The 22,738-nt window shown below is 54.1% G+C and overlaps 2 protein-coding genes across 8 annotated transcripts in view; both read left to right on the forward strand.

Moving 5' to 3' along the window:
* The window catches only part of TMEM63B (transmembrane protein 63B), a 38,475-nt gene extending 29,127 nt beyond the window's left edge, over window positions 1-9,348 (forward strand). For 3 of the 4 annotated variants that reach the window (XM_042881824.1, XM_042881847.1, XM_042881830.1), the window contains 16 exons: window positions 39-147; window positions 707-777; window positions 1,300-1,380; window positions 1,527-1,650; window positions 1,927-2,060; window positions 2,210-2,347; window positions 2,593-2,746; window positions 3,046-3,152; window positions 3,961-4,047; window positions 5,202-5,267; window positions 5,394-5,556; window positions 5,705-5,810; window positions 5,908-6,075; window positions 6,193-6,308; window positions 6,603-6,683; window positions 7,217-9,348. In XM_042881824.1, coding sequence (XP_042737758.1) covers window positions 39-147; window positions 707-777; window positions 1,300-1,380; window positions 1,527-1,650; window positions 1,927-2,060; window positions 2,210-2,347; window positions 2,593-2,746; window positions 3,046-3,152; window positions 3,961-4,047; window positions 5,202-5,267; window positions 5,394-5,556; window positions 5,705-5,810; window positions 5,908-6,075; window positions 6,193-6,308; window positions 6,603-6,683; window positions 7,217-7,381 — 1,870 coding nt within the window. In that variant the 3' untranslated portion in view covers window positions 7,382-9,348. The remainder of the gene's footprint in view (window positions 1-38; window positions 148-706; window positions 778-1,299; window positions 1,381-1,526; window positions 1,651-1,926; window positions 2,061-2,209; window positions 2,348-2,592; window positions 2,747-3,045; window positions 3,153-3,960; window positions 4,048-5,201; window positions 5,268-5,393; window positions 5,557-5,704; window positions 5,811-5,907; window positions 6,076-6,192; window positions 6,309-6,602; window positions 6,684-7,216) is intronic. The other variant, XM_042881839.1, reaches the window with a different exon arrangement.
* Window positions 9,349-9,772: 424 nt separating this feature from the next.
* On the forward strand, window positions 9,773-22,738 carry CAPN11 (calpain 11). Of its 4 annotated transcripts, none has more exons than XM_042882848.1 (22): window positions 9,773-9,856; window positions 12,473-12,755; window positions 13,278-13,347; window positions 14,547-14,665; window positions 14,778-14,911; window positions 15,018-15,186; window positions 15,961-16,044; window positions 16,125-16,210; window positions 16,429-16,503; window positions 17,483-17,643; window positions 17,715-17,884; window positions 18,085-18,096; window positions 18,462-18,673; window positions 18,824-18,863; window positions 19,076-19,141; window positions 19,411-19,468; window positions 19,557-19,621; window positions 20,359-20,427; window positions 20,532-20,610; window positions 21,050-21,166; window positions 21,240-21,298; window positions 21,503-22,738. In XM_042882848.1, the coding sequence occupies exons 2-22, from the start codon at window positions 12,510-12,512 to the stop codon at window positions 21,527-21,529; spliced, it is 2,118 nt and encodes a 705-aa protein (XP_042738782.1). In that variant the 5' UTR covers window positions 9,773-9,856; window positions 12,473-12,509; the 3' UTR covers window positions 21,530-22,738. The 4 variants fall into 4 exon arrangements, with proteins under 4 accessions (XP_042738782.1, XP_042738799.1, XP_042738772.1 ...); XM_042882865.1 differs by lacking the exon at window positions 9,773-9,856 and adding an exon at window positions 9,908-9,971; XM_042882838.1 differs by lacking the exon at window positions 9,773-9,856 and adding an exon at window positions 10,416-10,521.

A 22,738-nucleotide genomic window follows, 5' to 3' on the forward strand; every position in this document is an offset into this window, starting at 1 on the left:
ACCTCGTGCTGGCTTTAAGCGCTCCTCTCTTGTGTCAGGAATAACCTGCTGTGGCTGCACACATCTTTTGCCTTCCTGTACCTGCTGCTGACAGTGTACAGCATGCGCCGGCACACCTCCAAGATGCGCTACAAAGAAGACGACTTGGTGAGTGGGGTCTGAGCACTGCCCCAGGCACAACTTTTCATGACTTCCTGTCAAGTTGGGTGGCCTGGGAGAGGGTGCCAAGCACTCCCCTTTCCATAGCAGTCTGGGGCTGTTGTGATTTGTCTCCTTTGTTCTGCCTGGCCAGAGGTAGATCTCTGGAGCAGCCAATCTTGATGCCACCTGGTGAAGTGAGAGAGGTCTGAGCTGGGTGAACACGTGTGGAGGGACCCATGTTTAAAGAGTTGCTCCAGCTGCTCTATGGATTTGGGGCTGTACCTTAGCTGCCTTTGCTTTGCTTACTTCTGAACACCATTGTTTCTGTTCAGGCAGTTGCAGTGTGAGCCCCTATCCTGTCAATCTGCAGCACATCACATGTGGAGTGCTAACAGCTAGTAGAAGCATAGGAGATAGGGAGCAAACCTCCCCAAAGTGTCTGGGATGCCCTCCTATTGCTAACTCAGGCCTTGAGTCTTATTGTTTTTTCAAATTTATTTTTTTTTTTTTACTTCAGTCTGATCTTTTACACCATCCACACCTATCTTCACCTTCTTCCTTTCAGGTGAAGCGAACTCTCTTCATCAATGGAATTTCAAAATATGCTGAGCCAGAAAAGATCAAGAAGCATTTTGAGTGAGTCTCATATTTTCCTAATTAAAGGCTGCTCTGTAACAGGAATGTTTTTAGTGGGGTGGTGCTGATGTTGCTTGGAACAGCAATAATACGTTGAAAATCCTGGGGCAGAAGCTGGTTAAAATTGGTGAACGCTCTTTTTTTGGGCACTTGGCTGCTGTTTTCCTGTGTGAATTTTTATCTCAATGTGCAATGTGTTGGGACACGCTGAGCTGTCTTTTGCAGAGCCATAGGGGGTCAGCATGGTACATGGTGGGATAGAGCACATCATGAGAAAGCTGTCAAGCTCATAGAAGTGAGATGCAGGCAGGAAGCACTCCAGCAGTGACAGCAGGATACTGTGCTGTTGCTTCTCTGTTGGTCATGCTCTTTGTAGAAGAGTATATTTTTCTTATTAACCAAAATCAAAACAAGAAGTCATCGTCTTCCATTGGAACCTGAGTAAAAACTGTAGTAGTTTAGAAACACTATAGAGAAGGGAGTTAACTGCTTGTCATACATGGCATCATTTTCCATCCACAGGGAGGCCTATGCCAACTGCACTGTGCTGGAAGCACGTCCCTGTTATGATGTGGCTCGGCTGATGTTTCTCGATGCTGAGAGGTAACCAGCCCATAGCTGGGGGTAGAAGGCTGGGGTGGGGAGTCACAGAAGTTGGAGTTGTGAGTTCTTCTCATCCGCTTCTTCAAGTCTGGTGCCATGGAGGTTTTCTGAGACAACTTTCTTTCTCTTCCCTTCTCCCACTTCAGGAAGAAAGCTGAGCGCGGACGAATCTACTTCACCAACCTGCAGAGCAAGGAGAACACCCCATCCATGATCAACCCCAAGCCTTGTGGTCACCTGTGCTGCTGTGTCATCAGGGGCTGTGAGGAGGTGTGAGGAGAGCTGGAGGCACTGGGTAGAGGGGTACTGTGGGCACTGGGCCCTTGTGCTGCCCACGCTGACTTGCAGCATGCTTAGCTCCTGCTGGCCACCCAGTCTGGGACCAGGAGCGTATCATAGCTCTCCTGGCACTCAGCCATGGAGCTGCTGCCCCACAGCTTAGCCTAGGTTGTCTTGACTGCCTGCTGTCTCCCCGCTGTGATGCTGTGACGGCACTAAGGGGTGAGGTCCCCTGGTCTCTGCTCTGATGCCTGTCCCTCTGCTCAGGTGGAAGCCATTGAGTACTACACTAAACTGGAGGAGAAACTCAAAGATGACTACAAGCGGGAGAAGGAGAAGGTGAATGAGAAGCCTCTGGGGATGGCCTTTGTCACGTTTCATAATGAGACTATCACAGCCATGTGAGTACTGCAAGAGATCCTGTCCTTCCCAGGATGGTGGCATCTCACAATTCTTTTAAATCAGAAATCCCAGCCCCAAGACATCCACATCAGCTTGTTCCTGCCCTGGCCCTCTGTGGCAGCATCTCCCTTGTTCTCTTCTTTTCCAGAATCCTCAAAGACTTCAATGCTTGCAAGTGCCAGGGCTGCGCATGTCGTGGGGAGCCCAGGGCCTCCTCCTGCAGTGAATCTCTGCACGTTTCCAACTGGACTGTCAGTTATGCCCCTGACCCACAAAACATTTACTGGTGAGCAGAAGTGGGGCTCAGCAGGTCTGTAGAGATAAAAAGAGAGAACGCACCCTCACAATCTGATAACGGAGGGTAGTGGTCTTGCTGATGGCTAGCTTGGCTGAGCTAGAGATTTGATCCAGCTTTGGAGGGGGAAAGCCTTAACTTCATTTCCAGAGCTCTGTTCACACAGGCTTGGCTGTATTGTGAATATGATGTTTAGTGTGGTTGTTTTTGATGCCCTTTTTCTTTCCTCATCCCAGGGAACATCTCTCCATCCGGGGCTTCATTTGGTGGATCCGCTGCCTGGTGATCAATGTGGTCCTCTTTATTCTCCTCTTTTTCCTCACCACCCCTGCAATCATCATCACTACTATGGACAAGTTCAATGTCACCAAGCCTGTGGAGTACCTCAATGTAAGGCCTTTGGGGAGGGTTGCACAATGGGTAGCACTGAAGCCACCCCAAGGCACAAAAGCCCCTGAAAGGGAGTGAGTAGCAAGAGAAACTGGCAGCATAACCCAGGTGCTATCAGCCTGAGAGCAAAGGAGAGGTGGTTCAGGAAGCCCTCCAGTATGGGGGTACTGAGAGTGGCTGGGCTGGGCTGCATTGTCATAGCAGCTGGCACTGGGAACTCTGCATCAGTAAGCGCAACACCTGTGATGAGAGCTGCTGCACTGTGTGTAACGCACAGTCTCTTCTCTGTCTTGTCACAGAACCCCATCATCACTCAGTTCTTTCCAACTCTGCTGCTGTGGTGCTTCTCAGCTCTGCTGCCCACCATTGTGTATTACTCTGCCTTTTTTGAAGCGCACTGGACCAGGTAGGGACAGCCAGTGCCTGTTCTTGGCTTGCTGCCTGGCATCTTGATACTTCTCACTAATGCAAAGCTGTGACCAGCTCATCTTGCTTAGATTGCTGTCTTCACTCCAGGCGTGGTGTCATGTGGCACCTTTTGGTCACCTTGGGGCCTGCTGTGGACAGCTCTGCCAGCCATTAGCTGGGTGGTGGGGTTCAGCATGGGCTTATACTGAGCAGAGAGTGATATACTTCTGCAGGAAAAGTGGGAGGAGCTGTGGCCAATGCCTTTGAGAAATGCTAGTAGCAAGGGAAGTCTTGGCTAAGGTGAGTGTGCAGGTGTGGTGTGCCTGTACTCATGTGGAAGTCATCACTTTCCCAAGGAAAAATTGTGTTGGCTGCCATGGCTTCTGGCAGTAGTGAATGGATTTGACTTGCAGAGCACTGGCAAATGCGCATATACCTCACAAATAGCACAAGACCACTCACCACTTGTGTGGTGGGATGCAGGGCTGCTAGGCAGCATTACCCTTCTCTGAGCTTCCAGGCCCCACCACGTGTTAAAACATGAACTCTTTCAGCTGGCATTTCTGGCAGCTGCAGATTACTGAAGGTAGCTTATTCTCTCTACTCCCCCTTCCCCCCCAAAAAAAAATTCTCCTGCCTTTTCACCTGCTTTCTGCTTTCTCTCGCTGTTGCCTCTGTCAGCCCCCTGTTATAGCCTCCTCCCTGTGGCCAGGCAAGGCACACACATGGAGCTCCCAGTCTCTGCTATGTGGGGGCACCCTGTGCTGGTGAGGTGACAATGTTAACAGCTTTCTCTCTGCCCCCAGATCTGGAGAGAACAGGACCACCATGCACAAGTGTTACACGTTCCTCATCTTCATGGTCTTGCTGCTGCCCTCACTGGGCCTGAGCAGGTAAGTGTGGATGGGAGGGCAAGAAAGTGCAGAGACCTGAAGTGTGGGGGTGGTTGAGTTGCACCTCCAGTGATTCTCCTGCAGTACTTCCTTGCTCTACTTATTTCTATATAAAGCTAGCAAATTCCCCCACTTCAGCCAGAAGCGAGTGGGCTGTACTGCTTGGCTGGGTGGTCTTCCTATTTGTAGGCTGCAGGAATGCTAATCCTGCTGGATGTGAGCCCCAAATCTTCCTGTAGAGGCTATTGAAATGCCCTGTGGGACATCAGCTGCCAGACATCAGCATAGCCTCAGCACTGAACAAGGACAAAACAGAGAGAGAGAAAGAGAGAGAGGGAGAGAAAATCTGGGAGGTAGAAGCAGGGGTGATGGGAGGGTTTACTCTGATAGGAGCTTCTTTATGTATTGTAGGATGGGAAATCTACAGCCCATAAATTCAGGATCCAACTCCTCAGTGGCTAAATCGACCAGTTCCGATAGGGGATAGACAGGTCTTTTAACAGAGGCAGAATAATGACCCTCCATCCTAAGGGTGACTACAGTAAGGTTTCCCAGTCAGATTTAAAATGTCTTGTTGCTTATAACGTTGTGACTTAAGCAGGTGAATGCTCTCAGAAGGTTGCATTTCAGGTGTACACCAACAAGCATGTTACACTTCTCTCTGAGGACAGAATCCATCCCACTGCTATGTGTAGAGCTCTGTAGTCCACCAGAATCATGATGCTGGAGATGCCAGAAGATTGCATAATTTTATGTCGAAATAGTGTAGAACTGGAGAGAAATGAGATTTTTTTTTTCTCTTATCTCTTATCTCTCTTCTTGAGGTTATGATGTACCTGAGTAGTTTCTCCTATAGTCAGTCACCAGTTTCTTGCAGGGTTGTTTCACCCAAGCAAAGGAAAGGAAAATAGTTATAGGATCAGGGCAAAAGGAGAAGAACATGCATGAGAATGGAAAGCATTAGATCCCTTTAAGGGTACTGTTTTTCCCAGTGTCTGATTTACATAATTGCCAATGACATATCCCAAGAAGGAACAATAAGGTCTATGATCAGAGCTTGGGGTCTTTTTAGAGCAGTTTCCATATATTTGCATGTCTATGTCTGTGTAAGCTGCTTCTGACTGTTCTTTTCTTCTCACCCCCCTTCCCTGCAGCTTGGATGTGTTTTTCCGCTGGCTATTTGACAAAAAATTCCTTGCTGAAGCTGCAGTGCGATTTGAGTAAGTGGAGCAGGGAAGAAAGCCCTTGTTAATGGTGGGGGAGCACCCAAAGGTGGTACCCAGGTCTCGGTCCCTTCCGTGCTGCGGGAGAATCTCCTGCAATCTGCTCTCATTGCCACTTCCCAGGTGCGTGTTCCTGCCAGACAACGGGGCCTTCTTTGTCAACTACGTCATCGCCTCTGCTTTCATTGGGAATGCCATGGACCTGCTGCGCATCCCTGGCTTGCTCATGTACATGATTCGCCTTTGCCTGGCCCGCTCAGCCGCTGAACGGAGAAACGTCAAGAGAGTAAGTGGTGGTGCTGGGGAGGGTAATGGCCTGCAGCCAGGGCTGAGGGTGCTGCGGTGGAAGCTGTGTATTCTGGGGCTTGCCAAGTGCTGGGTATCTCATACCCTGCTCAGGGTAAAAACATGCAGGTCTCTGCTCTCCCCTGCAGCACCAGGCCTACGAGTTCCAGTTTGGGGCCGCTTACGCGTGGATGATGTGTGTATTCACTGTGGTCATGACCTACAGCATCACCTGCCCCATCATTGTCCCCTTTGGTGAGTGACAGCCCTTTGCCTTTGCACGGAAGTATTTCCTCTTGTCTGGAGGCACTGGGAAAAAGGTCAATGCCCTTTTCTGACACCTCTCCCTCAGGGCTCATGTATATGCTGCTCAAGCACCTGGTGGACCGCTACAATCTGTACTACGCCTACCTGCCTGCCAAACTGGACAAGAAGATCCATTCCGGTGCTGTGAACCAAGTAGTGGCAGCCCCCATCTTATGCCTCTTCTGGCTTCTCTTCTTCTCCACTATGCGTACAGGTAAGTACTAGGCTGGGAAGTGTCTAGCTGAGCATTTCCCCTGGCTGCTGCCTCTTAGCAGCACCACACCATCTCTTTAGGCTTTGGCACCCTAACACTGATTTCTCTTCATCTCAGGGTTCTTGGCCCCAACTTCTATGTTCACTTTTGTGGTTCTTGTGATCACCATTGTGATCTGCCTATGTCACGTCTGCTTTGGGCACTTCAAATACCTCAGTGCTCACAACTACAAGGTGAGGTGGGATGGTGGGCAGGGGCTCAAGGGTATGGGAGCACCTTCCCTTGGGAGCACAGCTAATCAGTGACATAGGGGGATTTAGGGCAGTGGGGGGGATGTCTCTGGCTGTTCCTTGGCAGAGTGTTAGCTCCATGGGGAAGGTTCCCAAAGCAGTCTGGAGCTGTATGCCATCATTGCCATGTGTATGCTGCTCCCATACCCACTGAGAATTTGGGGACAGTCTCACTGGAATGCAGCTCCTGCAGCTGTATCATCCTGGCATTCTCTGCATTTCTGCTTTCCTCTCCAGATTGAGCACACAGAGGTGGATGCCACAGAAAGCAGGCAGAACGGGAGACCTGCCACCAACCTACCAGCTCCCAAATCCGCTGTGAGTCCCCACCTCCATGTCCATGCCCTGGTATGCTCCTTACCTGGGTTTAAGAAAGAGGAGATAATACCTGCAAGTCTTTCCTGCTTGCTCAAATACCTTGCTCCTTACCTTTTTGAGGCAGTACCCAAAGTCTCTCAAAGAGGGTAGGAAGCAAGTGTTGGGCTCTGTGTTCCTCACCTACATTGGGTGATGAATTGCATTATATATGAATTGTAACTCCCCACATGCACTCATTTCCTTCTCCTTGAATGCTATACATGTACTTTCTGCCTCTCTCTTGGCTAGGGCAATGAATCCGTCTGGGCCGGTCTCCCTTCTTACTCAGAATCTTTAGGTTTTGTGATGCTGTTCTCCTTCTCCCCATGTAATCTGGGGTGAAACCCATCCATAACCTCCCAGCATGTCTGACACCTGACCTTTTCCCCGAACAGTGCTTCATTCCTTGAGCTCTGCTTAATCCCCTGGGCTGCAGGAAGCACTGCAGACTTATGAGTGTTTCTTCTTTCCCCTCCTCACCCCTGCTCTTTCAGAAGTATATCGCCCAAGTGCTGCAGGACTCCTCCCCAGAGGGCGAAGCAACTGAGTCGGAGGAGCAGGGATCACAGGATGAGGAGCTCATCACTACTGATGGCATGAATGACACGGATTTCCAGTCGTGTGAGGACAGCCTGATAGAGAATGAGATCCGCCAGTAGGGACTGCAGAGGGAGGGCAGGAGGGAGGGAAGGGATGGAGTCCCAGGAGCAGGGCAGGCTGCGCCCACTGCAACCGGGAGAGAGAAAGCGAAGGGAGCGCAGAGCTGAGGGGGCCAGCCGCTACTCTCGCCCACCCCCAGGGCCACTACCTTCAGCGAGGGCAGGGGCCCTGCTGCCAGCTTTCCACTTCCCTGCCCCTACTGCTGTGCTGCCTGGCCCCTCTGTGGGCTTGCTCCTCACTCACTACCTTCGTTAATGTGTACCCAGACTGTAAACCCCTAGAGGCTGAGGAGGAGGGAGACCGTGACCCTGCCAGCACCTCAGGAGTGGAGGGAGGCTGGGTGCTTTATGAAGGGGTCTCAGGTCAAGGGGCTCCTCTAGTGTTTCCTCAACTGCTCCCTCTGTCCCCTGTCCTCCTGGCAAGGAATGCAAACACTAATTTATTAGATTTACAGGAAGATGATGAACAAAAAGCTTTAATCAGTGTATTGGAAAATGGGGTGGCTTTGTGCCACGTGCCCAAGTAGTGCTGCCTTCCCTTCTCCCGTGTTTTCACTCAGCCTCTTGTGGCATCCCCTGGGTGTGATGTCCTGGGCACTAGGGGGTGAGGATGGTGTCCCTCTTCTTCCCCTTTGTGTGCTGGGCTGTGGAGACTGGTTGAACCCAGGAGAGCAGCACAAAGCAGCCCCTCACTGGGTGGGGGGGTGCTGAAGGTGCTCTCACAGGCAGGAGGCGCAGGCAGCCTCTCCCCTATAAGTGCATCCCCCTCCTTTCCCACATGCACAGGTGGGGGATTGCATCATCATTTTAAGTGGCATTTTTTGCACATTTTCCTTCTCTTTCAAACACAAATCAACCTGACCTCTGTGTGGTACTGCAGTCCTCTCTGCTGCCCGGTGTCTACGGAGCAAGGCTAGGCACGGGGGCACTGTACTGGGGAGCTGCTGGGTGCTATGGAGAGGGGAGAAAGGGGTCTGGACCATAGCGTCCTCAGCAACATGCAGCGTTGGGCTGCTTCACCTGCCCAGGGCTCTTATTTCCTTGCCTCTGACTTTGTCCCCTCTCTAGTGATGGCTGTGTCCTGGGCAGGGAGGGGTCAGGAAGGACTGGGAGAGGGGCCTGGACTGTCTGAAGTTGAGCGCAGGCAGGAGAGGCAGATGAGCCCCTGGCACTCCTGCTTGGAGGTTCTTGTGAGGAGGTTTCTGGTTAGCATCAGTGGCTCTTAATTGCTTTCTCCCTCCCCTTGTGTAAAATGTAAAGGAAAAATAATCTCCCTGCTACTGAGCTATATTTATTTCCCTCAACCCCCTGCCACCATCCTCTTTGGTGCTCATTGCTGATACTGCTCCCTTCACTCTGCCCCTTGTGGGTGTGCTCTGGTCTCTGGAGCTGGACGCAGCCACCCTCTGGGCTCCCTCAGACCAGGAGGAAGGGACAGTCATTTACTTTCCAATCACCAACACAGGCCCTGGAGCTCAAAGCACTTTATGGACCTGAACAACTGAAGCATTCTGCTGTGGAGAAAGGTGATCAGGGGCACTGGCTTTTCTCCCTCTTGCTCTCCTTTAGAGGAGTGGATTCTGCTCTTCAGGGCTGCTGTGTGAAGGATGGAGCTGCCTTTCCTCTACATCTCTCTGTAGGACCCCAAGCCCAGAGGAAAGTGGGGCAGAGGTGAAGAATTGTGGGTCCTGGAGTGGTGGAGATAGAGCACACAGAAATGGGGAGAGGCACAATACTTGTAACACAAGTCTCCTGCAGGAAAAGGCTCAACGGTATTGGTTGGTGGTCTGTGTCCATGCCCCTACCCTGGGATGCAGGCTGGAGGCTGGCTGGGTGCTCCAGCCCTGCTGCTGGGATGCTGCAAGCAGGGGGCTGGGTTGGGTTTGGCACTGTCTGTGTAGAGATGTGTATAATACCCTGTATATATTTGTGTACAAAAGGAGGAAAAAGAAAAAAAGGAAGAGAAAAAAAAAAAGGAGCTATTGTTCTTTCTGTCTGTCTGTGTGTGGCAGTGGAGGGGAGGCTGCAATGGGGTGTGGGAGCATGTGTGCTACTACCACGGTGGAGGGGGCTGCATGCCCCCCTATGTGTCCTGCTTTCTGACATGCTGCCAACAGCACAGGGGTGGGGAGCAGGCCTCATACTCTGAGCTGCCCCTGTTAAAACAGGGGAAGGATGGTTTGGGAACAGAGCAGGAGGGGGAACGTGGTGGGGAGGGGGAAATCCCATCTTAGAGCTCTGAGCAGCTGCCTTTGCTGGCTTTGCTGCTTGCAGCAGGTCTGCTGTCTGTAAAGCATGCAGCAGCAGCAGGGCTGTTCCCAGGCAGCCAGGGCCCTGGCCTGGCCTCTGGCCAAACCCACTGGTTGAGTTGTGTAAGCGGCTGCTGCCTGTCCCAGCAAGGTGTGGGCTAGCCCGGCTCTGACCTCAGCATCTCACTCCGTTTCACCCGGGCACTAACAGCCCTCGTTCCTGCGGGTAGGAATTCTGGGGCAGCTCGCATCCGGTGGACAGGGAAGGGGCAGCACGGGAACACACAAAGGGGTACTGGGAGACAAGAGCGAGTGCAGCACCTGCTACCACGTTCCTGTGGGTATGGCGGGGAGGGAAAGCTCGGGGAGGTGGCAAGGGCTTGAAAGGAAGCTGCTCACAAGCGCGGGGCGCGACACGGGGCGGCCTCCGCGGAAGGATTACAGCGGAGCTCTGAAAGCAGCTTAAAAGGCCGTGGAGAGGCGATGGAGCGGGGATAGGATGAGAGAGGGGGCACGGCCGGAGCTGAGAGGGTCGGGACGAAGGCTAGCTCAGCGATCCGGGCACGGACAGAGGCCTCGGGGCACAAATCCGCCGGTCCGAGCGCATCCCGCCGCCCCGCTCGGAGGGTGGGCAGGGCAGCAGGTAGCGGCCGAGCCCGGAGCTGCGGGCGGCGCCGCCCCGCATAGCGGCACGCTGAGTCACGGCGGGGCGGCTCCGCGCGGCAGGGCGCTGCGGGGCGAGCGGGGAGCAGCGGGCTGAGCGGCCTCTGCGCCTTTAACAGCCCGGAGCTCCCCCTGCCCGCGGGCCGCCCGCACATCCTGCCCGCACTAACCCCTCCTCCGCTGCGCCGAGCCGGGCAGGGCGGCGGCGGCTTCCGCGCCGGGCGAACGGTAAGTGTCCAGCCCTCCTCTCCCTCCCTCCTCTGCGCCGTGGGCCCGCTGCGGGAGGCCCCGGGGGCTGATCCGTCCCGTCCCGTTCCGTTGCGGGGCTCCGGGGCTCGTTGCCCCGCCCGGCCGCGTGGGAGCCGCCCTGCCCTCGGGCGCGGAGCTGAGGCCTGGGGCCGGGCCTGCTTGTGGACCCGACCCCTCGAGCTGCGGGGTCCGAGGTTCGGGGCGCGGGTATTGCTGCCGATACGTCCCCGCCGAGAGCGGCTAGAAGCCTGCAGAGATTGCGGGCGATGTTGTCCGAGGCTCTGCGTGGACCGGCGTGTCGCAGTGCCCCAAACGTGGGGGGTCGGGTGCCTCCGGCGCCGCGTCGTGTTGCGGCTGGATGTCGCTCCGCACGGAAAGCCGTCCTGCAGCTCGGCTCTCCCCTGCTTGGCTGTGCACCTCCTCCTGCCTGCTGTGTGCCCTCGGCATCCATCAGCGTCTCCGTGGGGAAGCCCCCTCCCATCGTCCGTCCTCACTCTGCTGCCTGATGTCCCGCACAACTCCAGTCCCTCCCTGTGGTCTGCGCCCTGCACTCGTGTGACACCCTGCACTCCGCCTGCCACCCAAGTGCTGCCCAGGCGCTCTGAGTAACAGGGCTAAGAATAACCAGCCTGGTGCCACAGCCCGGCTGTGCACGGCTCTCTGCTGTGGCCCTGCCTGGGGCTGCACCATGAGGGGAGGTTGCAGGGACGGGGATTCCCCTCACCACCAGGCTGGGCGCTGTGCTTGGGTTCCTTGTTCTGCGGCCCTGCTGGGCAGCAGTCAGGAGGAGTCGCCCCACCGGTCTTGAGGAAACATGCACCTTGCTGGTAGCGTCCTGGTTGCCAAGCAGGAGTCAAGTGAGAGGCACAGAGTTGGCAGTTCCATAGGTTTGGGACTGTTGTGGAGGAAAGACGAGGGACTGAGACCGCCTTTGGGATAGGAGTGGTGGAGTGGAGCAGATGTTCCTTCTGGAAAGCTGATGAGGACAGGCGTTGAGATTAGCAGCCATGTCTGTGGTCCACGAGCAGCACAGCACAGCAGCACAAGAGCTTGCACCCTGTTCTGTGCTACCTGCCTTCCCATGGCTACTGCACCATTTTGGGACAGGCAAAGGCCTCTCCAGAGCCAGGGTGCTGGGCAGGCAGCAGGCCAGTGCTACCATCCCCACCACTGCTCTTGGGTGTTGCTGGCTGTAGCAGAGTGAGAGCAGATGGGTCATTCACCCAAGGGTCACTCTGCTGTCTTGTGCTACCAAACCTCTGGGGCATGTGGCTTTACGAGCAGGAGCTGGGACAGGCAGGCTGCATAGTCCTGCTCCTGGGCTTGAGTCAAGTCACCCTGTGCTCTGGGGAAGGGCTGTCACGCCTCTTCCTTCCCAGCGCCCCACAGATAGAGCTGCCTCTGCTCCCCGGAGGGCTCCTCCCTTCCCGTCTTGTTGACTCAGTGCTTGGGCAGCCGTGGGCGGCTGTCTAGGAGAGAAGCAGCCCTGCAGCTGCTTGTGCTCATCAGGCCAGTAGGATAGGGAAGGTGCCGGTGACCAGAAAGCTGTCCCTGTAAAGAGGCTTAGCGGCAAGGCATACAGCTGGAAGAACTGATCTTCAGAGGCAGAAAGGGCTTGGAATTCCTCTTCACTCAATGCTCATGTGCAGAGGGAATGGGGAGGCTCTGCACAGCAGCTGGCAAACTCTTTCCAGCCCGCTGTCAAAGCGGCTCCACTCATTCAGCCTCTCTGAAGGCACTGGGAGCGTGACGGCTGGGCTGGAGGCCATGGCCTGCTTCTGATCAGAAAGGCACCACTGTCTGCACCGGGCATGGGGGCTGGGGAGGCCTTCCCAGCCCTAGATCCTCACAGTGCGTCTTCCCATCCCAGGGATGCTTTTAAGGGCAGGCCGTGCCCAGCCCCAGCCTCACAGTGCCTGTTTCATTGCAGGACACAGAGGTGGAGGTAGCGGTGCCAGTACCCAGCTATGATGCCCTTTGGGGGGATCGCTGCCCGGCTGCAGAGGGACCGCCTGAGAGCCGAGGGGGTCGGTGATCACAACAATGCAATCAAGTACCTCAACCAGGACTATGAAGCCCTCAAGCAAGAGTGCATCGAGAGTGGTGTCCTCTTCAGGGACCCCCAGTTCCCAGCTGGCCCCACTGCCCTCGGCTTCAAGGAGCTGGGGCCACACTCCAGCAAGACGCGGGGCGTGGAGTGGAAGCGTCCATCGGTAAGTGCTGGGCTCATGTCCCTCGCCTGCAGTGTCTGCGTTAATGTGGTGTGCCAAGCTGCAGCTTGGCTTCTGTTTGCTTCTTGCTGTGCTTAAAGTTCCTCTCATGCTTCGTTGCCCAGAGGAATACTCACTGAGTACTTAAAGAGCATTGTGTATAGCACACCCTTCTCCCTCCAGGCAGTACATGTTGGGCTTTACAATGGGAGAGTTGTGCCATTGCTTCTGGATGTCCCAGCATAGGTGTGTCACCCTCGGTGACTGGGGCTATTGGCTCAGGACATGGGAGTTTTGCATCCTTTGGTGCCATGAGTGCAGAGGCAATGTCCATCTAGCCATTTCATGCTGAAGAAGATCTTGCCTTGCCTTCCTGTGATGGCCTTGATGTTGCAGTCAAGCAATTTTCCCTGATAGAGGATAGGATGGGTGCATCTCAGGGATGATACTTCCATTTCCTTGAATCGGAGCTACAATGAGTACAGGTGCTGCTGAAATCCAATGCTTGATTCTGTCCTTATGCAGGAGTTAGTGGATGATCCTCAGTTCATCGTTGGTGGTGCAACCCGGACAGATATCTGCCAGGGAGCTCTGGGTGAGTGCTGGAGTTCTGTCCCCAAACCTTGATCTAGAGATCAACATACGCAGCAACAGCGTGCTTGGAGAAGAGACATTTGTGTAGGGAAGGTGCTGAGTGGACAGGGTTCACAGCATCTTTCTGCAGATCCTCATGGTGTGTTTTCTTGCCAGCCTGTGCGCAACCACCTCTGTACTCAAACTCCCTCCTCATGTAGTGTGGTGGAAGCTGTAAGGCAGCAGGAGGTGTTTTGACTGGTGGCTCTACGCTAAGGGCCTCACAGAAATGGAGTAGCATAGGTACTGAGACAAGGAGAGCAGTGTTAGTGGGTCGGGTAGTCTGGCAAGGCTGGGCACTGCAAGTCAGTGATCACCAAAACCAGATCTGGCTGCCATCAGCAGTGTTTCCTGACCTGTATCAAGGTGAGAATGTTGTGCACCTTAGCAGAGCAGACTGGTTTCAGGACTGTGGTGGTAACTGGAGCATGTTAACAGCCTGGGGCACTGTGGTGTTTCTCAATTGGTCATTAGGAGGGCAAGATTTGAAATGCCATTTTGTCAACAACAGCCCAGCACAGGTTATCCAGGCTCAAGGCTAATGTATGACAGGATTTAAAAGAGGAGAAAGGAGAACCAAGGCAAAGAATGGAAAAAACAGTGCTGGCATAGACCAGCACTTGTGGTTAATAGCACTTGGAAGGAAAATTGCAGTGTTATCTCTTGGAACTTGAAGCCAAGGCACCAGCATTAAGCCTCTTGCTTGGTGACCGAAAACAAAGGGAAACTTTTATTACAATGCAAAGTGTAATTGCATTACAAAAGTCACTGTCCTGAGATACCAGGAGCATTCAGGAGGCTCTGGGTAAATGACTGCAGGAGTGGCTGTTGATGCTGTCACAGTGGCCTGGATGCAGACAGCAGGTCACAGAAGGTTGTTCCTTCTCTGCCCTGAGCTAATGCTTCTGTCCAGGCACCTGCCATTATACTATGTGGGCTAGGAGCAAGGGGCATTGACTCCTCCCCAGGTTCTCCACTTGTTTTTTGAGCCCAGTGCAGGGCACCATGCAGAGGAGAAATCCACCTCCCTGCTGGCTGCCCTTCTGACCCAGCACCTTGTTCAGAGGGAGAGCATACCATGGTATACCCATGCATACCCATCATACCCATGCATACCCAGCATACCCATCACCACTGCTGGCTAAGCTTTTCCTTCACCAGGTGATTGCTGGCTGCTGGCTGCCATTGGCTCCCTCACTCTCAACGAGGAGCTCCTGCACCGTGTGGTGCCTCATGGGCAGAGCTTCCAAGAGGACTACGCTGGCATCTTCCACTTCCAGGTAGGCTGGGAGCTTCTGGCTCTGCACAGCTGGTGGGTTGGGGGCAGGATGAGCTGCCTGGGGGCATCCCTTAGGGCGATGCCCTGTCCCACTCACCCCTTCTTCCCCCTAGATCTGGCAGTTCGGTGAGTGGGTGGACGTGGTGGTGGACGACCTGCTGCCCACCAAGGATGGGGAGCTCCTGTTTGTGCATTCAGCGGAGTGCACAGAGTTCTGGAGCGCTCTGCTGGAGAAGGCCTATGCCAAGTGAGTCCCACCACTGGGGGGCACAAAATTGCTGGGGGGTGGGGCGGAGCAGCAGCACGGTGTGCCCTCTTCACCTCACGTTCCACTCTCGCTGCCCGGTGCTCAGGCTGAACGGCTGCTACGAGTCGCTCTCGGGGGGCAGCACCACTGAGGGCTTTGAGGATTTCACTGGCGGCGTAGCAGAGATGTATGACCTCAAGCGGGCACCGCGCAACATGGGCCACATCATCCGCAAGGCACTGGAGAGGGGCTCCCTGCTGGGCTGCTCCATCGACGTAAGTGTTGTGCTGCTCTTCACAGTGAACTGTGAATGTCTTCTCCTCCAGTGATGGCCAAAGTGAGGCCTCACAGCCCTCCTCCCAACCCAAGGTGGTCATTTTGCTGAGACGCTGGATGGGAGGGGACTTCTTCCACCTCTTGGCAGAGCACCTTTCCCGGAACCAATGAAGGGCATGGGGCTGTATCTTAGTGACTTGGAATGGTCTTGTTTTGATGGAATGGGAAACATCCATGTGAAGCCAGGCTGCTGAACAAGGCTCTGCATAGAGCTCTGGCTGCATCCTGCGTCAGCATCTGCATGTTAGCTAGGCAGGGCACTTCCGTCCTCTCCCTCTTAGCCACAAACAACAGAGTGCACCCTCTCTGTCACCACTGACAGCAGTACCTGTTGGATTGGCAAATCAGAGTAGTAACAAACAAAATGTTGCTGCCTGCATTGAGTGTGTGGCTGGGGTATACTTGTGCTAAAGAGACCGTTGCTCCCAACACTGTCTGTGTATCCGCACGATTGATGTGTAAGCTGTTTTTTGCTACTGATGAGGATCTGTGCTCCTAGTGAAAATACTGTTTTGGGAAGCACAAAATAACATTTTCTTATGCTTTTTGAAGTTTGAGTGGTTTCACAATGAATCTTCAGTGCTCCTGACTGGAACATGGCAAAAAAAAAAAAGAGTAATTGCCCTTGCAATGTCTCAGCCTCCTCTGAGAAGGGTAAGGGAACAGAACTACACATGAATCGTATTCACCTGAGGTTTGCACATTCTTTTCAGATCACAAGTGCCTTTGATATGGAAGCAGTGACCTTCAAGAAGCTGGTGAAGGGCCATGCCTATTCTGTCACAGCTTTCAAAGATGTGAGTTGGGTACATAAGACTGTAATAGAGGTAAAATGCTGTGGCCTATGGTTTGACTTCCTGCATTTGATGGCTGGCAGGTGAACTACCGGGGTCAGCAGGAACAGCTCATCCGTATCAGAAACCCCTGGGGTCAGGTGGAGTGGACTGGAGCCTGGAGTGATGGGTGAGTTCAGGTGGGATTTCAGTGAGCCATGGGCACTGCCATTGAAACAGTTGGGACACCTCTTGCACAGCGCTGCTGATTGGGAGTTTACAGCATTCTGTTCCCTTCACAGTGTGGAATGGGTCTTTTGAGGGCCAACTGCAAACTGGGTAGCACTGGAAATGTCTCAGCTCACCTTGAGTACTTCTCATCTAATTGTTTTCCTCTGGCTATTCCAGCTCTTCCGAGTGGGACAACATTGACCCCAGCGACAGAGAAGAGCTGCAACTGAAGATGGAGGATGGTGAGTTCTGGTGAGTGCCAGAGCAAAGTGCTGCTCTTCTTCAGCATCCAGTTTGGGAATGAGCAGGGGAGCCTGAAAAAGAACCTGCAGTTGCCCCAGAACACATGACCTGCCTTTATTAGCTATTCCATTGCTAGAAAGCCCGGTAACATTTTCTTATCTGATCTAGTTAATAGGTTGAATATTAGTAAAAAGTTCTTCACCGAAGGCTGGTTGGGCCCTGGCTTTGTGTAGTTGTCAGGTAGTTGAAAGGGGAACCTGAGTACTTTAGAAGGAACTGGAAATGCAGAGTGAGCAGAAAGAAGCTTTTTCTTTTCTTCTGAAACCACCAGAGCAAAAGGGTCACGAGCAAGCAGCAGCTTAGGTAAATGTTGGAAGCCCGGTGTGGGAGTCTGCACTGCAAGGTTGTTTTGCAAGTTCAAAGTGTGACTGCTCAGATGATCCAGATCCTGGGTGGCTATAAAACTGATGGTCTGAGCTAGCCTCAAGTGCAGGTCTTGTGTTGCTGGATGTTGAGGTGATGCTGGGTCTGATTTGCTTCCTCTGCCACTGCTGGCCACCACTGGAGATGGGAGATTGAACAGGAGGCCTTTGCTCTGATCCCTGTCACCCACTGTGGTAGGTAGGTGTGCCACCTAGACAAGCTGCCTGCCAGTAGTCCTGGCTTTTGTGCCCCCTGGCACCCCATCCCAAGGCCACCTATAACTGCGATGGTGCCTTTCTGCTTTTCTTCCACCTGAATATCATTGCTTCGGTTCCTCAAGACTTAGGGTGAAAGAGTTGGTGGGTTCCAACTGCACCAGAGGCAGCCTGGCCCATATAAGTCCTGTTCCACAACAGGGCATCCAGCAGTCAGTTTGATTCCATGAGAAGGGGCTTTGGGATGATTTCCATCTCTCTCCACCTAGCAAAGGCACTTGTGGCTGAATCCAGAGCTGCTTGAACTCCTCAGCCATGTCTTGACCTCAGCCCCTGCCTGCTTCCCACAGGATGTCTTTCCGGGACTTCATGAGGGAGTTCTCCAGGCTGGAGATCTGCAACCTAACCCCCGATGCCCTCACCAAAGATGAGCTCAGCAGGTGGCACACACAGGTGTTCGAGGGCACGTGGCGCCGAGGGAGCACTGCTGGGGGCTGCAGGAACAACCCAGGTATCTCCCGCATCTCCACTCTCGCTGATGTGATTCAGCCAGGTGTATCATCCACGTCTTCCTCCTTCCAGCCACGTTCTGGATCAATCCCCAGTTTAAGATCAAGCTGCTGGAAGAGGATGACGACCCTGGGGATGACGAGGTGGCCTGCAGCTTCTTGGTGGCCCTGATGCAGAAGCATCGTAGGAGGGAGCGGCGAGTAGGGGGCGACATGCATACCATCGGCTTTGCCGTCTACGAGGTAACCCCAATCCCAATGCTACTTCTTTGAGACTGGCTCAGCCCTGCTGATCCCATGTGGACTTGGCACCGTAGTCCACAGGGAATCCTTTCCCACCTGATTTGGCAAATCTGTGGGTCAGTGTCACCCCTTCCATCTGCCATTGGAGATAGAACCCCAGCACTGGCACTCTGATTTTCTTTCTTCTCTCCTCCCTGCAGGTTCCTGAGGAGGTACGTCCTGAGCCACCAGACCCATCCGCCTCTTTGAGGGGAGCACAGGAGTGGGCAGGAATGGGTTGATGCCAACCCACAGGCATGTTTGCATGCATGTGCCCCGTGGCACGGAATTTCCACCAGACTGGCAATGGTTGGGGTGCTAAAGGGTGCTGAGTACCTCTGTGTGGAAGGGATGGTCCGTGCTAGGCAGGACAACACGGGCTCTTCCACAGGTAGCCACTGGGCAGGGATGCAATGGGACCATGAAGCTGTTCCAGCAGAGATGCTTGGGCTGTGGGCTGATTACACTTGCTTGGTCCCACTGCTCCTTGTGGGTTCTCTTCTTGCTGGGCTGTTCCCTACAACAGTGTGTTCTCCAGGCCCAGGGCAGCCAGAATGTGCACTTGAAGAAGGACTTCTTCCTGCGAAACCAGTCGCGGGCACGCTCTGAGACCTTCATCAACTTGAGGGAAGTGAGCAACCAGATCCGGCTGCCCCCTGGCGAGTACATCGTTGTGCCCTCCACCTTTGAGCCACATAAGGAGGCTGACTTCATCCTGCGGGTCTTCACCGAGAAGCAGTCAGACACAGCGTGAGTCTCCACCACAAAGCCTTCTGCCACATCCCAGCCCTTTGCATAGTTAGGGAATGTGTTGGCTCAGGCCATCACATGTGTTGGTGAGTGCTAGAGCAGATTCCACTGCTCTCTCATCACTGTGTGCCCCCGCCTTTCTGTTCCCAGGGAGCTGGACGAGGAGATCTCTGCAGACCTGGCAGATGAGGTAGGGGCTACCAGTCTCCTTTAGCTGGGTCTGGGGCTGAGGAGGGGGAGCTGTGGGCAGGAGGTGGCTGCATGGGCTTGGATTACTGTGATAGGGATGTGAGAAAGAGTAAAAGTGAGAGGAGCTTCACTCTGAGAGGTTCAAATATTTGTTGAGCCTCTGAGGCAGGGCAATGCCTGGCTTTGATTACTAATCTCTCTTTCTGGCCTCAGGAGGAAATTACCGAGGATGACATTGAGGATGGCTTCAAGAACATGTTCCAGCAGCTGGCAGGGGAGGTGGGTACAGTTGTGCCAAGCCCTGGAAAGCTCATGGCAGGTCCGGGGTGCAGGGGGGGGATCAAACCACTCGTCATCAGAGCTGCACAGAGCAGGGGCTCTGTGGGGGCTCTCAAAATTTCCCAGGGCTCTGTCTCTCCCATCAGCAAGCTCCAGCCCATAGTGTGCCTCATCCCTGCCCTGCACAGCAGTAAATGCTGAAATTCAGCTCAGCTACCCCCGGGGGTGGGGGGAGGCAAGAGGTTCTACTAATTCTGCTCCAACTGCAGGACATGGAAATCAGCGTCTTTGAGCTCAAGACGATTCTGAACAGAGTGATCGCTAGACGTGAGTGCTGCCCTTTTCCCCTGTAGCTCAGGCCGGTTCTGCAGGTTGTGCTTTGATGCACATGATCCCCCTCCTCCTTCCTCCTCAGACAAAGATCTGAAGACGGATGGATTCAGTCTGGACTCCTGCCGCAACATGGTCAACCTGATGGATGTATCCTCTTGGCACTGTGGGCAGGGGCTGTCATTCCTGGCGCTCAGCCTGGCAGCCAGGACACTCCTCCGTGGGAACTAGGGCTCTGCTCTCTAGTTGTGCCAAGGCTGTGCAACTGAGAAAAGGGCAGAAAGGGTCCTTGTGGCTGCACTGAGGGTGCTTTAGGATGGCAGCTGGCAGCAGGTGCCCAGTGTTTCACTTCCCCGTGGGTTCACACACAGCAGCCAGCACCCACACTTCACCCTAGCGTGGCATGCTGTGAGACCATCCAGGCTAAAAGCATTCTTGGTGGAGGAAGAAGGGTGCTGGGGTTCTTTCCCCCAAAATCATCCTATGATTGAGGATGAGGTGTAAAGTAACAGGAGCAATGGGTTGTGTTCCAGCTTGCACAAGGATGTGCAGTTGGAAGGGTCAGGCAAGCGAAGAGAAATTGCTCTGAGCTCTTTTCCAGATATGTTCTAGCATCCTGTTTGCTGCATGGCAGCATTGTGACAAAGTTTGGTGTTACTTGGGAGCTGCACAGCTGCTGCTTTAAGCACTGAATTTTCCCTTTTGGCCTGCAGGCTCTGATGTAGCCTATGCTGCAGGATGGGGAGGGAATTTGAAAAAGAGCTGGCCTGGCTGAAGTGCCTCTTCTCCTTGAAAGTACCCAGGATCTGATTGCTTTGCCACTCTCTGCCTGCTCAGCTACTCCACCCTTTTGCTGGCTGCTTTCTCCTTAACCCTCTGCTGTCCAGAAAGATGGCAGTGCCCGCCTGGGGCTGGTGGAGTTCCAGATCCTATGGAACAAGATCCGCAGCTGGCTGGTGAGGAGGAGAGGGATGCAAGGGGTAGCACCTCTCTTGGGCAGGGGGATGACCAAGCTGCAAGGAGGGCCTGTCATTCACATCCTCGGTGATGTTTTTTGCAGACAATCTTTCGCCAGTATGACCTGGATAAGTCAGGCACCATGAGCTCATACGAGATGCGCATGGCTCTAGAGTCAGCTGGTAAGTCTAGAATGGATGGGGCTGGGCTGAGGGTGGAGGAAAGTTGTAGGAACCGTCCCAAGTAGCAAGAGAACTGTGGAACTAGCCTACATGGAGAGCTTTGAGCCAATCTGTCATGAGATGAGGCCCATATGTAAGCTGGGTTCTCTCCAACTGATCCTTGTTTGTTGCTGGCATCCTCCGAGCTGGGATAAATACAAGGTTGTCCCAGCCATCCTCATCTGACCTGTGAAGTCCATCCTGGCTAAGTCAGGTCAGTGAGCTAACATTCATTTGGCAATGGGCTATAGCTCCAGGGAGAGCATCCTTTACTCCTACCAAGGCTGGATTCAGTGGCCTTCCTTGGGTGGGGTGTTGGCCCCTTCTGGTGAGAACATGAACTTTGGTAGTTGCATCTTCTCCCACCTCTTGCAGGTGCTAGGTACTCTCTGCCTTTCAGGTTTCAAGCTGAATAACAAGCTGCATCAGGTGGTGGTTGCCCGTTATGCAGATGCTGAGACGGGTGTGGACTTCGACAACTTTGTCTGCTGCTTGGTGAAGTTGGAGACAATGTTCAGTGAGTGTTGCTCCAGGCTGGGGAGGGCAGGGACAGAAGGACATGTTGCTCACCTTGCCCTTGTGCCCTTCAGGATTCTTCCGTAGCATGGATCCTGATGGCACTGGCACTGCCGTCATGAACCTCGCTGAGGTGAGAGCTCGGTGCCTTGAGGTAGGATGGAGATGAGGGGGGAAGATGTTAAGGTGGATGGGACATGTGGGGTGGGTGTTAGAGTGCCCTCCAGCCCTGTGGGTGTAAAAGATTGCGAGATGAGAAAGGGAAATCTTGTTCTCAGATGGCCTTTGGGTTTGTGTATACTAGCCCCTGCTCATCCTCACTCTTCCTTCTCTGCAGTGGCTGCTGCTGACAATGTGCGGCTAGGAGCCAGGACAGATGTGCTGTGACTAGGACACTCCGGCAGGCCAGGCCACCTCCAAGTGCCTCCCTTCAGGTCCATGGACACAGGATAATCTCCCTCTCTTGCTCCATCCTATGCTGAGCCACCAGCCCTGCCTCTCAGCACGCCTTGCTCCACCCTCACCCATGGAGCATTTCACAGAGGTCAAGGCGGGCAGGGGCTGCCCTTCTCCTTTTCTGGGCTGGGCTTGCTTTCCACCCTTCTCCTCCTCTTGTCCCACCCCAGAAGAGAAGGAGGGCAAGCAGTCTGTAGGTCACTGCACGTAGCTTTGGGGCAGCTGCATAGAAGCAAGCACAGGAGCAGGCTGGGGCTATCCACCCGATAGGGAGAGCTGGGAGCTGCAGAGGGGAAGAGGAGGAGGACTTGTTTTGCTTGCTCCGGTGCTGTCTCATCCCCTGTGGCATGTGCTACCTGTCCCAGGGAGCATCAGCAGATGCTGCCTTGCTTAGGCAGGGCAGCTGGTTCATGGAGAGCCAGGGTGAGAAGGTGCACACTTAATGCCATTGCCTTGCACTCATCAGCACTAAACATGACCAAAGCATGGAGCTGCAGCTGCTCAGAACGCTGGTGTTCATTACATCCTGCTGCAACCTCTTTCTGCGTGGCCTTGGAACTCTCCCCTCACTCTCTGCCCTGCTTTGTCCCACCATAAGGCCAAAGCCTATCATTTAAGCACTCTCCTGCCACATGCCACTATTTAGCACATCCCATCATGCTCCTCTTATCCTGTGCACGCACAGCCATACCACTACAGCCTTTCCCCAGGGCTGTCGTGGCCTCACCTCCTGCTGCCACAGTGGAGTTGGGCCAAGGATTGGTGTTGATGGGTGGGAGGCATTTCTCCAGTACACGGTCATCTGTTTTCCTCTCTTCCCCCTCCTTTCACCCTGTTATGATCCCTAAAGCCCTCAGGCTCCTTCACTCAGCACAGATGTGCTCCTGTGCCAATATATTTGCACTTCTCCACACTCCTCACCCCCAATCTGTTCCTGTGGATGAGAGGGTAGCTCCAGCATGGCAGTGGGTGCAGACCCAGCCAAGGCAGGCAGGCCCTTAGCCGCTCCCAGGCCTACGTCTCTGGAGGCCATGCTTGCAGCAATAACCACTCCTGCCCACTTGGCAGGCCCGCTTCCTCTCTTTGTGCTCGGGGCAATAAACCTAGCTCTGTTGGA

This window comes from Lagopus leucura, unplaced genomic scaffold (genome assembly GCF_019238085.1).
Source record: "Lagopus leucura isolate 7727_CA_CO unplaced genomic scaffold, USGS_WTPT01 Super-Scaffold_73, whole genome shotgun sequence".
In the NCBI taxonomy this organism is placed as follows: Eukaryota; Metazoa; Chordata; class Aves; order Galliformes; family Phasianidae; genus Lagopus; species Lagopus leucura.

Bases quoted from the DNA above. Each gene is read 5' to 3' on its own strand.
- CAPN11 (XM_042882848.1), top strand. From the start codon at position 12,510: ATGATGCCCTTTGGGGGGATCGCTGCCCGGCTGCAGAGGGACCGCCTG. The intron at 12,756-13,277 runs GTAAGTGCTGGG...GTCCTTATGCAG, and splicing joins TGGAGTGGAAGCGTCCATCG to GAGTTAGTGGATGATCCTCA. The intron at 13,348-14,546 runs GTGAGTGCTGGA...TTCCTTCACCAG, and splicing joins TATCTGCCAGGGAGCTCTGG to GTGATTGCTGGCTGCTGGCT.